The sequence below is a fragment of the Rhinolophus hipposideros genome, assembly GCF_964194185.1.
Source record: "Rhinolophus hipposideros genome assembly, chromosome: 10".
In the NCBI taxonomy this organism is placed as follows: Eukaryota; Metazoa; Chordata; class Mammalia; order Chiroptera; family Rhinolophidae; genus Rhinolophus; species Rhinolophus hipposideros.
In genome coordinates this window covers 21,687,858-21,701,358 of record NC_138056.1, presented here as the reverse complement: position 1 = coordinate 21,701,358, position 13,501 = coordinate 21,687,858, and the positions used below count along the sequence as shown (strand labels likewise).

The window sequence follows — 13,501 nt, the reverse complement described above, 5'->3', positions numbered from 1 at the left end:
GTTTTTCTGAGATTAAATGTACTATGTATGTTATGAATCTTATTAAATCCAGTTTGTCTCTTTGGAACAGGTGAAGGGGACAAAAATTGATTTCACAGCTGGAAGGAAAACACAGGTAAGGTTACTGGGAAGCAGTTAGTCAATTTGGGGGCGTCACATATTCTTATGTAGTTAATATGGTAAGATGGAGTCAGATCTGAGTTTGAATCCCAACGCAGCCATCTGCTGGCTGGGAAACTTTAACAAGTTTCTTCACCTCTTTGAACCTAGGTTTCCTCATGTAGAGAGTTCAAAATGCCTAATAACTTAAGAGCGATCACCTACATAATTAGCAGACGCCAGTTCATTTTAGGAATACACCATTTATTTGTCAAAGTTTCACATGCACTCACAAAACAGTATCAAATGCAAACTACGCTGCTGCCCCACATCTGTTGCGTGCTGAGCATCTTGGAGAAGGCTTGCAGCTGTGGCTAACCACAATGCGAAGACAATGCCAATATCAAGTGTGGTAGTCAACCCCGAAGAGATTCAAAGTTCGGAGGTAATTTATTATTCATTGATAGACAATAATACGTATTTACTATGAAAAGTGAAGTGCTTCCATAACGAAAACCTAAAATGTTGGATTGGCTTTGATACGGGGCAGTAGGAGAAGCTGAAAGGATCTGAAGGAAAAGGTTAGTGAAAACCTGGAGAGTCTTAAAGAAACTGTTAGAAGAATCCTGATAGCTTTTGAAAAGGCTGTAGATTAAGGCTTAAGGGAAAATGAGAAAAATGTTTTTGGAAACTGGAGGAAAAGGGTCCTTGTTATGTAGTGGCAGGAAGTTTAGCAAGATGTCACCTGCAGTAATGTATAAAGTAGAAAATGTGCTTAATGAATTGGGTGTTCTAGTAAGTGAATTGCCAGATAGGATGTTGAAGGCGCTGACTGATGTCTTCTTCCTGATTATTGCAAAATGTGAGAAAAAAACAGAAATAACCTAAAGAAGGACTTAAAAAAAAAAGTATCCAAAACTTGCTACATTTGAAAAATCCCATAATTCCATCTTCTCTAGATGGGAAATAATGTTAAAATGAAGAAATGTTTTTCAGTCAAAAATAAACTCCAGGATGCTGCAAGAAAAGCATTATCAAATGATGAAGCTAAGAGTGTGGCTGTAAAACCCTTTGGTCATACCTCAAAAAGATCTGCAGCAGTGATTCAGAGAATCATTCAAATGATAGGGCTTCAAAGAAACTTGGTAGTGTTGGACCTCAGCAGTTTCAGTAGAGGGGCTCTCCAGAGTAAAGAACGGCTTATCTTGAAGACATTTGTAGGTATTACTTTTGTCCAATGAAGTAGTGCCCCAATAAGATTCATAGGAAACTCACAACATTTTAAAAGGAATTATATTGGCAGAAACACTGACGGCATGGACTAAATGGGACAGAGACAGGTACAGAAAGAAAAGGGTCTTTAGACTGCCCAAATTCCACTGGCAGAAAACAGACTCACAAATTACATAGCTGCAAACATGGGCTATTTTTCATAGAAAAGGAAGGATGACTCAGAGAGTGGAATCAAGAGCTTAGAGGGTGAAGTCAAAAGCCATGGAGAGTCACTCCAGAAGTAGGAGTGAGCAATAGGACTGAGCCGTAATTGAAGAACTTTGAACATGCGTCCAACTGAATTTCAGGATTGCTGTAGACTGGTGACTCCTCTGTGGCTCCTGTCTTTTCTCCTTTTAGAAGAGGAGTGTCTGTATCCATTAACCTGAACCTGTCACACCATTGTATGTTGGGAGTGTGGGAGAAAACAAGTATTCAGATGAAAAGGAACTATATTTGATGACCTGCATTTAATACATTACACCGAGGAGCTCACCCACACCTGGACCTGATTTAGGAAAGATTCTGGACTTGAAGCTGATGATGTAATGGGTTGAGACTTTGGGGATCTTGGGAGGAAGTGAACGTATTTTGCATTTGAGAGAGATTTGGATCACTGGGACCAAAGGGCAGAATATGGTAGCCAGCCTCAAAGATGGCTCCAAAGATGCCCACCTCTTGGTATTCATGCCCTTGTGTAGTCTCCCCCAACAATGAATAGAGCCGCTTTCTGTAACTAATAGGCTATATCAGAAATGATGATGTGTGACTTCTGAGTTTGGGTCATAAAAGACATTGCATCTTCCACTTTGCCCTCTCTTGGATCACTTGCTTTGAGAGAATTCAACTGCCATGTCATGAGGACACTCAAGCAGCCCAATAGAAAGCGGTGACTCTTCCTGCCAACAGCCACGTGAGTGAGCCATTTTACAAGCAAATCCTACAAGTCAAGCTTTCAAGTGACTATAGCCCCAGGCAATATTTTCACTGAAATCTTTTAGGAGACCTTGAGTTAGACCACTCAGCTACACCACTCCCATATTCTTGGCACAGAAAGGGTGAGATAATAAATGTTTATTGTCTTAAGCTGCTATGTTTTGAGGTAGTTTTCTATGCAATGATAGATTAATATAACAAGGTGCGTTGTTTTTTTGTTTTATTCTGTTTTGTTTTTCAATTTCTGGATGGTTCCAAAGATTCCAATTCCTGAGGAATCAGACTGTTTTGATTTCTGTACAGAGGGGTACAGAGGTCTGTCTCACTGAGTCTGCCATACCTCATCACAAGAACTTTATGAAGTCCCTTTTTAGCGGTTCCATCAATTTCTGTCTCTAAGACCCTTTCACCACAGAGGGCTCAAAGAAGGATTGTGAAGTGTCAGATACTGAACTGCAAAGTATGATATTTTAACTTTCTGTCAGATAAAATTAAGAACAAACAATAACAACAATAATGGCAACAAAAAGACACCTTTCCCTCCTTCCCTCCCCACCAAAGTTCTCCGACACAAAAAAATATTCTTTAAGACATAAAAAAAGTTGTTTTCATTGAAAAAAATGTTTTCTAAATGTGATGACATTATGTTTGTAAAAGTTATTTCCTTGTAAGACTAGGGAGGTGGAAATTAGTATATGCTCAGAATAGTGTTTCTTGTTTTCTAACCAAGCAAGACACACTATTTGCTAGGTGTACTAATGTTGATGTTTGAGTTGACATTTGTTGAACATTTTTTTCAGAATGCTGCATCAATCCCTCTTTTGAATGCAGACATAAAAATAATTTCCAGAGAAATGAACTGGAGAAAAACAGAAATGTGTACGGAATCGGAGCAAAACAAACCTGCCTTTTCTTTCAACGTTCTACAGAATTATTCTGAAGTTAAAAACACCCAAAGATTTCTAAAAAAATAAATCTGACAAAAGCTGCACAGAGACTAAGTATACATTATATGTGGAGACATTACAAATTATTTTAAATGATTTTTACCACCACCACCCCCCCCCATCCCCTGGCATTTTTGTGAAGTTCATCTGGAAATCCTAGCTCAAAATTATCCAAGGAAGTCAATGGAAAACAGACACCATTCCATCCGCCTCCATTCTTCTCAACCACACCTCAGCCTCTCCCCTAATGAGATCAAAATGTTCTTTTCCTCTCAAAAATACAAAACAAAAGCTCTTCAATGAATGGAGAGGCAGAGAGAGACACGGGGAGTTGCTTACACTACCAGCAGCCAGACAAAAACGCTCAATGTGTTAAAAATGTCTAAAACCTCTTTGAAAGGGTCATTATGTGCATTAAATATAAGGTGTACCGATAAGTTAAAATGTAGTGAATACTTATAAGTCAGGCATCTTTACATTTCATCCACAAAACAGCCCCATGAGGTAGGTATTATTACCATTATTTTCACTTTACGTAATATATATATGTATATATATATATATATATATATACATGTGTATGTATATATGTATATATATATGTATTTTTAGATATATGTATTTATATATGTGTGTGTATATATATATATAATATGTATTTTTTTTTTAAGTGGAAAACAACGATTAATTAACTTCACAAGGTCACACAGCCAACAAGTTGTAGTGGCAGGATTTGGACGTCCCCAGGCAGTGGAGCTTCCAAAAACCGTTTTATGAAGAGCCGCGTAAAGACACAGCCCGATTCTTGGCACTTTAGTATTGGTTAGTAAATAATAGTACCCTTCCATCCTTTGGAACTCAATCTGCATCCAGACGGTGTCCTTACGCAAAGGAAAATGACGGCCCCCTGGAATTCTCCTTGGCTACGTACTGTCCCTGTCCACCCACCTCCCCTGACATCGCAGCCAAATCCCAGACGAGCGCTCAGAAAAAGGCGCCGAGGTGCGGAGCCCCGAGGGGGCAGCAATGCAATCGGCCTGCAAACAACATGTTGGCCCCGCCGGAGACGCCCGGGCCTGGAACGAGCACACCCCTCGCAGGGCCCGGTGGAAGCCACACGCGGCCGGGCTCAGCCTGGCCAACGGCCCCTGTCCCGGCACCTTGCAGCGCACGCGGCCGCGGGGACCGAGAGCCGGGCGACAGACGGGAAGGACAGCGTGCACTGCACACGCCCACCTCCCGCGTGGCTCTCGGAAGTCGGGCGGAGCCCGCCGGGCGGGCGTGGGGGGAGCGAGGCCCGCTTCCCGCCCCCGGAGCGCCGGGAGCTCCGTGCCCTCCTCCCCCGCCTCCTGCGGCTGGGGGCCCCCGCGGGACACGCAGAATAGGGCCATTGCCACTTTAAATGACTCAGGAAGTGAAAGGAGGCCGCCTGACAGGGAAAAGGAAAGTGGAACCGGGGCGGCGCGGGGGCCGCGGCGGAGCGAGAGCCCGGGCGGGCGGCGGGCGCGGGTGCGGAGGGGGCGCGGGGGCGCCGCGCCGGAAGTGCTCGGCCGCGCGGGGAAGCGCAGCGGCCGCCGAGCGGCCCCGGGACGAGGAGGCCGCCCCTGCTCCTGGGCCGCGCGGGGGCCGCCTGCAGCCGGCGGCAGCGGCGCCGCAGCCCCGGGCCCGCGCGGCGACACGGCGCGGCCGGCGGCTCCCCGGGCGAGGACCGGCCGGGCAGGAGGCCGCGCGCAGGCCCGGCGGCGGGCCCCGAGGCCCTGAGGTCGGGGCGTCGGCCGTGCGCCCACATGGCCTCCGGGGTGGGCGCGGCCTTCGAGGAGCTGCCACACGACGGCACGTGTGACGAGTGCGAGCCGGACGAGGCTCCCGGGGCCCAGGACGTGTGCCGGGAATGCGGCTTCTGCTACTGCCGCCGCCACGCCGAGGCGCACGGGCGGAAGTTCCCCGGCCACCACCTGGCCCAGTACGTCCACGGCGCCGCCCAGGCCTGGCCCGCGGGCGCCCCGGGCGAGCGCGCGGGGAAGGAAGGCGCGCGGGCCAAGGGGGACAACGACAGGGATGTAGAGGTCGAGATGGCCGAGGCCAGCGAGTCGGACGAAGACAGCGAGTCCGAAGAGGACAGCGACACGGAGGAGGAGAGCGAGGACGAGAGCGAGGACGAGAGTGCGGAAGACAGCGAGGAAGACATGGAGGAGGAGCAGGAGAGTGAGGCGGAGGACGGCCACCGCGAGGATGGAGACTCGGAGGCCGAGGGCGACACGGAGGCCGAGAGCGAGTTTGACCCTGAAATCGAAATGGAGGCCGAGCGAGTGGCCAAGCGGAAGTGTCCGGACCACGGGCTCGACCTGAGCACCTACTGCCAGGAGGACAAGCGGCTCATCTGTGTGCTGTGTCCCGTCATTGGGGCTCACCAGAGCCACCAGCTCTCCACTCTGGACGAGGCCTTTGAAGAGCTGAGGGTGAGTACTGTGCACTCGGGGCGCAGGCCCCGCGCAGGACGCCTGGGTGCCGGCCCACGTGGCCTCGTCGCGCGCGGCCACGTGCGCTTTGTCCTGTCCCCCGACCGCTAGCGTGTTAACTGGTTGGGAGCGCTGCTGAGTCGCTCTCTTGGTTGCCCTCCTTAGAGCATCACGGCAAAGTTCTGGACTCTGATCCGAGAACACTGCGTGGACCTCCAAAAGCCAGTGCGCAGTCTCCGGGGCGCGGCCGGCCCGGGCTCGCTGGGTCCCGGGTGGAGCTGGGTCCCGGGTGGAGCGTCCCGGGCGTTCTGACCCCGCTGCAGCCAATTCCCACGGCACCAGCGCTGTGGACGTTGGGGCCTGGACTTAGGGCGCTTGCTAAGGCCTGCTGCTTGCCGACCTGAAAACATGGGAAGCCGTGATTTTCCCAAAGGAACCCACGCAGGTGGTTCCCCTGTAGTATAAAGACGCCCCGAGGTTGTGGGTTTGAGAACTTCGCGTGTGCCCCGAGTTCCTTTTAGGTTCTTCATATTTGATACTCGTTTGGAAGGGAGGATGAGAGGCCCGGGGCAAAATTGGGATGGGAGTGGGGGTTCCCGTGTCCTCCATCTTTCGTAAGAGGGCAGGGTCTTTACCTTGAACCTTGCAGGTCCCCCAGAACAGTGCTTGTAAAGTCGTAGACATTAAAAAACATTCGTTGAATGAATGACTTTGCGAATGATTTATCTTTTGTTTGTATTGTGGATGTTTACAATCAGTGAGAGGAACTGCTGGAGTTCAAGTTTGAGTGGAGAGATCAGTCATTAAGTGATTGGTTCGTTAGTGAATCGTGTCATCGGAGGAAGACTCGTGTGTCTCTAAGCAAGCCTGTAATTGCTGCTGCTGCGATAACAAATACTTTGATAACGAAAATCCCCTGTATTAAGACTTTCCCTTTTTGTTGTAAAATACACACTCAAAGTGTGTAAAAACATGCAGCCTAACAAATACTTAGGAAGCAGCTACTGATGTCACCTCCACCCAGAAAAGAAATAGAATATTAGTAGCAATAGTGAAGCCCCATGATCTTTTCCAATTATAACCATCTCCCTTCTCCAAAGGTACACATTGTCCTGACTTTTGCAGTGATAATTTCCTTGCTTATCTTTATACTTTTACCACATGTGTATGCATTCCTAACTTGGCACAATTGGTATCATTAATTCTTTGGGGTTTTTCTTCATTTTTTTCAGCATTGTGTTGGTGAGATTCACCCCGTGGGTGGCTGTTGTTTGTTCATTGTCATTGTATAGAATTCCATTTTATGAATGTGCCACAAGTTGCCTGTACCTGTTGGTAGTGAACATTCGATTTCCAGATTCTGGAGCTTCCAGCTATTATAAACAACGTTGGTATAAGCATTCTTGTTTATGTTTCCAGGTGCACATCTACATATCTTTAAATGGAATATAAACCTAATAGTGTGATTGTTGAGTCATAGAGTGCATATCTTTGCTAGTACTAGATGTTGCCAGCTATTTTCCAAAGTGGTTGTACCAGTCAGTTTGCATTGTCATAGGTGTTTGAGGGTTCTTGTTGCTCTGTATCTTCACCAACTTCCTATTACAAAATTTTTTAATTTGTTTATCAATCTTATGCATAGGTAATACCTTCTTGTGGTTAAAATTTGCATTCCTCTGGTTACTGATGACTTTGAGTGTCTTTTGTATTTCTTCTTTTGAAGTGCCCATTCAGGTCTTTTGCTCACTTTTCTATTGTGTTGTGCATTTTTTTTCTCATTAATTTATAGGAGTTCTTATATTTTTATTTCTGAATTCTCTGTTGTTTATATGGGTTGCATGTATCTTCTCATCTGTTTTCTCTTTTTTAAACATTGTGCCTTGAGTAGAAGTTCTTCACTTTAATGTAGTAGAATTTATCAGTAATTTCTTTTATTGTTAGTGCTCTTTGTGTCTTGTTCCACTTAATATTGCTTTTTGTGTAGTGTAGGTAGAGGCTCAATTTCATTCCCCACCCCAGCCCACCTCCACCACATACAGATAGCCAGTTGCTCTAGCAGTGTTAATTGAAAAGCCTATCCTTTCTGCACTCATCTGCTATGCTACCTGTCATATATCAAGTGCTCATATGTGTGTGAAGGTGTTTCTTGGCTTTTTTATTCTGTACTATTGATCTATTAGTATATCCCTGTGTGCTCAACATGTTTTCTCAGTTACCATAGCATTATAACATGTCTTAATATCTGGTACAGCAAGTTCTACTTTACTCTTGTAGAACAGTTATATAAAATAAGTCTATGGGACTTTTTTCTATTGTATTGAATTTATAATCCAATATATGAAGAATTAATACCAACAAATATTACAACAAGTCTTCTGATTCATTTATTTTTTATGGCCTCACAATGAAGGTTTATAATTTTTTTTCTAAAAGGGTCCAAGTTGTCTGTTTTCCTTAAGTCAATTTTGATAAGTTACATTTTCCAGGAGTTTGTCCATTTTGTCTAAATTTTCAAATGTATTAGTATAAATTTGTGAATTATATCCTCTTATCTTTATTCATGGTAGAGCTATCCTCCTTATTCCTTTAAGAGAGGTAAGTGTGTTCCTTTGTAATCTCTGATAATTCCAGTTGTAAAGACTTTGTGTATCCCTCTCTGCTGTTGTTTTTAATAGTGTTTTTCATATTTCATGTTTCTTTAAGAGTAAAACTTGTTTAGAAGAACCCTCTTAAACTAAATTAATTGTGTGAGACCAAATTTTCGGGCGGTATCTGCCCCAGTTTATAATCTCTTAAAGATATTCCTTTCATCCCACCTCAAGCCATCCTCCAGCCCCCGCAAACCCATTTTGTTCAACTCCAGGGCCCACCCTCCATACACCCCCCCTCCCCCCCCCCTGCAACCCCAGCCCATTTTGTTCAGCTCCAAGGCAACACTCCCCACATTTCCCTTTGGAGGGAGAGATAATGGCAAGTTAACTTTAGTTTGCCTTTACTCTGGGATTTTGCTCTTTGGTAGTGGTGGGAGGATCCCAAGTCTGTTGTATGGAAAGAGTTTGCTTTAAATGTCCCCCTCTGAGCATGCCATAGGCCTTGCTTTCACTTACTTTCTCCTCCCCTGCCGCCTCACTTTCTGCCCCTAATCAAATGCACAGCCCAGTTTCTATCAATCAGTAAATGTCCCACTTTCGAAAGGTGCTTGGTGTACTCTGCTTATCTTAACATTGGAACAATATTACTAACTAAACTGTAGACCTTAGTAGAATTTCACCAATGTTTCCTCTCATGACTTCTGTACCAGGATCTTATGGCCACATTACATTTTCTTACTTACGATGATGACCTTGATAGTTTTGAGGAGTGGTAGTCAGGCATTTGGTAGAATGTCTCTCAGTTTGGATTTGTCTGTTTTTCTTCTCATGGTGAAACTGGAATTATGGGTTTTTTGGCGATATACTCTTTTGTGCTTTGCTTTTTTTCAATTAGCAATATATCTTGGAAATTACTCCATAGATCTGCTGTCTATGTATTTATTTATACTAAAATTCATTTTACAGCTGCAAATACTCAGCTGTAAAATTGTGTGTCTCTCATTAAATTCTTAATTTATGATATTCTGTATTTAACTCTAGAGTTTGGTTACTATTTAAAGATCTTTTTTGGAATTTTGGAGGGTCTGATTCTTGATTATGTGTCACAGTTTTGTGATTTTTAAAAATCTCATAATCTTTCATCCAGTACTAGACATTGTGTTTAAAAGAATTGTAGACCCAGAGTAATATTTTTTTCTCCTCATAAAGGGCATGCCATTTGCTCTGTTAGGCACCTGGGTTGAGAGGCTCATCGTTTTGATCCAATTATGGATTGATCTTGGTCAGAGGTTGGTTGCAGCTTCAGTTAGTTTCAGTTCACCTCTGGTTTCACATGTTTCGAGGACAATGCACATTTGCTTATCGGCAAGATAATAAGTCTCTTGGAATATTAAAAGCGGCTCAGTGTAATGGTGATGAGAGAAGAGAATCTGTTATACTGCATTCATTCATTTATTCATTCAGCAAGTACTTATTGCGTGTTGGTCAAAGGCGGTTGGTTGCTTTCTAAGCACTGGGGGTATAGCAGTGAGAAAAATGGAAAAAGTCCCTGCGTTTACTGGAGTTTACACTATATTAGAAGGAACTAGAGAAGAACAAATAAGCAAATAAACATGTAATAAGTGTTATAAAAAAAAAATAAAACACAGTGTGAGATTAGAGAGGAACGGGAGTATCCTAGCTCTGCCACTTGCTTTTTGACCTTGGGCAAGTTACGTAACAGTTCGGCCTTGTTTCTATATCTCTAAAATGGGTGCAAAACTAAGCAATAAATAGGATTTTTGTGAGAATAAATGACTTAATTTGCGATAAGATGCTTAATGCTTAACACATTGAAAGTGCTCTATAAATGTGAGCTGTTGTTTTCATTACGATTACTATGAGGAATCTAGTGAAACACACAAGTTTCGAGTTGAGTTTGTACGATACGTTTTGATACCTCAGTGCTGAATCAGGCTGTGGGTGGCTGGTATTGGTGGCAGGAGGCCAAAACCAGGTAACTGTACAGCAGGATGGAATGAGGGCAGAGACAACCCGCAGGCCAGGCCGAAAGAACGAAGGTGAACCCCTTGAAGGGAAAAGTTTAACACTTAGTCACTAAAGTGGCATTTAAAGTTCTGCCTTTCCTTCTGTGCTGTATTTCTACTTTCACTCCAGATGGTTTGGTCTCCGAAGGATTTCGTGGGTCCAAATTTGAATTGAGCCTGTGCTCCACCTTTATCACAGAACTATGATAACAGGCCAAATTAGGACCTCTCATCTGGGTCATAAGTTCTTATCGTAGACATGCAGGTTTCTCTTAGTGTGATCATAATTTCTGGCCCTAAAAATGGGTCATTGGGTCTGACAAAGGAGCTTGATCAGGTTTATGAATTTATGCACATGAAAATTCTTAGGTTGTCAAGGGACTTTGCATTAATAGTTACATTTAATGATTCCATTTTGTTGAACAGTGGAAATGCAATTAGATATAGTCAGAACTGTAGACCCGTAGCTTAAAAAAATTATCTTGGGTGCGGCCGGATGGCTCAGTTGGTTAGAGCATGAGCTCTGAACAACAGGGTTGCCGGTTCGATTCCCACATGGGCCAGTGAGCTGCGCCCTCCACAACTAGATTGAAGACAACAAGCTGCTTCTGAGCTTCTGAAGGGGCATCTGGATGGCTCAATTGGTTACAGCAGGAGCTCTCAACAACAAGGTTGCTGGTTCATTTCCTGTGTGGGATGGTGGCCTGCGCCCCCTGCAACTAAAGATTGAAAACGGCAACTGGACTTGGAGCTGAGCTGCGCCCTCCACAACTAGATTGAAGGACAATGACTTGGAGCTGATGAGCCCTGGAGAAACACACTGTTCCCCAATATTCCCCAATAAAATTCAAAAATAATTTATTTTGAACATAACCTACAATAGGGGAAATATATTTTACATTGTGACCTTTTACACACACACACACATACACACACACCTTTTAAATAACTCAAATGGAACCCTATTTACCTTACTACATAAATGTGTTCTGTTTCTCTTCTGTTGTAAAAAAAATTCTGCATTCTCCCACTAAATTGATGTCATTGCACACTCATGGGTCATGTCCTGTGGTTTGAAAAGCCCTTGCCTAGTTCACTCTATGATACCTGAAGAAAAGGTGGAGTCTTATAAAATGGCAAAGGGAAAAGTGCTTGGCAGAGTTCAGGAAGTACTTATGAGCATCTTTGGAGTTCTTCATATGGCTTTGTTATGGACAGACCCAGAGGTTTTGAAACTACATCCCTCGCCCTTGAGTGTGCCTTTAAGATGGATATTTGGGGAGCAAAATGTTCCTTTAAGTGATATTGGGAACAACTACAGGGGGAGCTGGTGAGGGGACACTAGTCGCCTGGTAACTGGAAGGATACAGGCATATGCTCAGAACAGCTGAGACTAGAGGGGGGAAGGTGGAGGTATGCCCCTGCTGTATCCCAGAATGGCCCACGGCTCTGGCTCTTCAGCCAGCTCCAAAGAAGCAGCTCTGCTAGGGAGGCAGAAGGTGGGAAGTCTGCTGTAATGTGCCTCGTTACATTTTTTATTATTCTTGTCAAAGGGATCTGGGGGCATCTTATCAAACCATGAAGCACTGGCTACCCGGTGGTCCAATGAGAGTCTTATTTATATAGAAGAAGACAAAACTGTAAGACTAAGTTTAAGGTAACGGGAACGGCTTGGTGTCAGTTGGAGCCACCCCAAATGGTTCTGTGGAAAGTTTCTGTGAGGCCTGCAGTTCCAGGATTCCCCATCTCAGTCTACCCTTCAAAATGTACTTTCTTCACCTGTAGTAAGTCTCAGAAGTCTGCAGTGAAGAGGACAGACTGGGCGCTAGCTTTCATGGAGTTTACCCTCTAGCTGGGGAGAAAGAGTTACTTTGGATGGTAGAATGTACTATGAAAAGAAGTCATAGTAATGAAAGGGAGTGGTGTGGCAGGAAAGGATTACTTTTTGACAAGGTAGTCACGGAAGATGTCTCTGAGCATGACATCGGGGCAGAGACCTGAATTACGAGATCTTGCAAAGATCTAGAAACCTTCCTGTTGTGTTACCATTCAGTACTGCTTGTGCAAAGTGCAGTGACTCATAGCAGAGATGATTGGTTTGATTCATGTAACTTCACAAAAGGATTAGTTGGCTCTCGAGGTGAGAGGACTAACAGTTCTAGCAATTGTAATGTGCTGTTAGCACAGGTGAAAATACTGCTCTATGGAGGGAAATGTGAGCTTGGTGGGGATCCCTGTTACAACAGCTCAATTTTTCGGGGAATTCCACATTCACGGCAATGGAGCTTTATAAAAGAAAGCATTGAGGGCTTCGGCAGGGTTAAGTGGAGGGGAAAAGCTTCCTGTTAAGGGGCATGGATTCGTCCCACAATCTCCATTAAGAAAATTACACTTGATAATCTAAGAATTAAGAAAAAGTTTGGGAGAAGAATGGTTTAGGCAGAAAAAATGGTGAATGCAGGGGCTTTAAGGTAGGGGTGAACTTGGAGTGTTAAAAGACAGCAAGTAGGGCACGGAGTAGAGAAGTGAAAAAGGAGTAGAAGGTGAGGTCAACAAAGTAAACAGTATATGTCTCACCTTGGTGTCATTTTTGCATCACCTGTGGAGGGAGATTCTTTAGAAAATACCTGTGATTGGCCCCACATCAGCCAATTACATCAGAATCTCTGGGGATGGTCAGGTATACTTGAAAATGTCCTTCTATTGGGATTTGTCTTGTGTTCATCTCATGATTAAATTAGAGTTATTTGTTTTTGGGAGGAAAATCAATTAAGGGTACATACTATCTGGATAACTTAGTACTGTTATCTGGGAGACGGGATCTGGGAGACAGAGAACAGAAAGTTCTCTGGCACTTTGGTGCCTGTGAGCGTGTGAGCAAGGATCATGTAATGTCTCATGCACTAGCCTGGAAAGTGTCTCCTTAACCTTCCTTTACTCACTGGTCAATTTTTGAGTGCAGCCTGATTCATGAAAAATGGTTAGTAATATTCACAGCCAGCACTCATATAATACTACATGCCAGGCCCTGTTCTGAGCACTGTGTACACATTAACTCATTTGATTGTCATAACAACCCTAGAGGTACATTTTATTATTATCTCTATTTTACAAAAGAAGGAAACTGAGGCATAGAGAGATCAAATAGTTGATCTAGGGTCATACATTTG

General features: G+C 44.2%; 1 protein-coding gene across 2 annotated transcripts in view; it reads left to right on the top strand.

Moving 5' to 3' along the window:
* The first annotated feature begins 4,906 nt into the window (after positions 1-4,906).
* The window catches only part of TRIM44 (tripartite motif containing 44), a 102,979-nt gene continuing 94,384 nt past the window's right edge, over positions 4,907-13,501 (top strand). The window contains exon 1 of one of the 2 annotated variants that reach the window (XM_081062245.1): positions 4,907-5,713. In XM_081062245.1, the coding sequence (XP_080918371.1) occupies positions 5,042-5,713 (672 nt within the window). In that variant the 5' untranslated portion in view covers positions 4,907-5,041. The remainder of the gene's footprint in view (positions 5,714-13,501) is intronic. The other variant, XM_081062246.1, reaches the window with a different exon arrangement.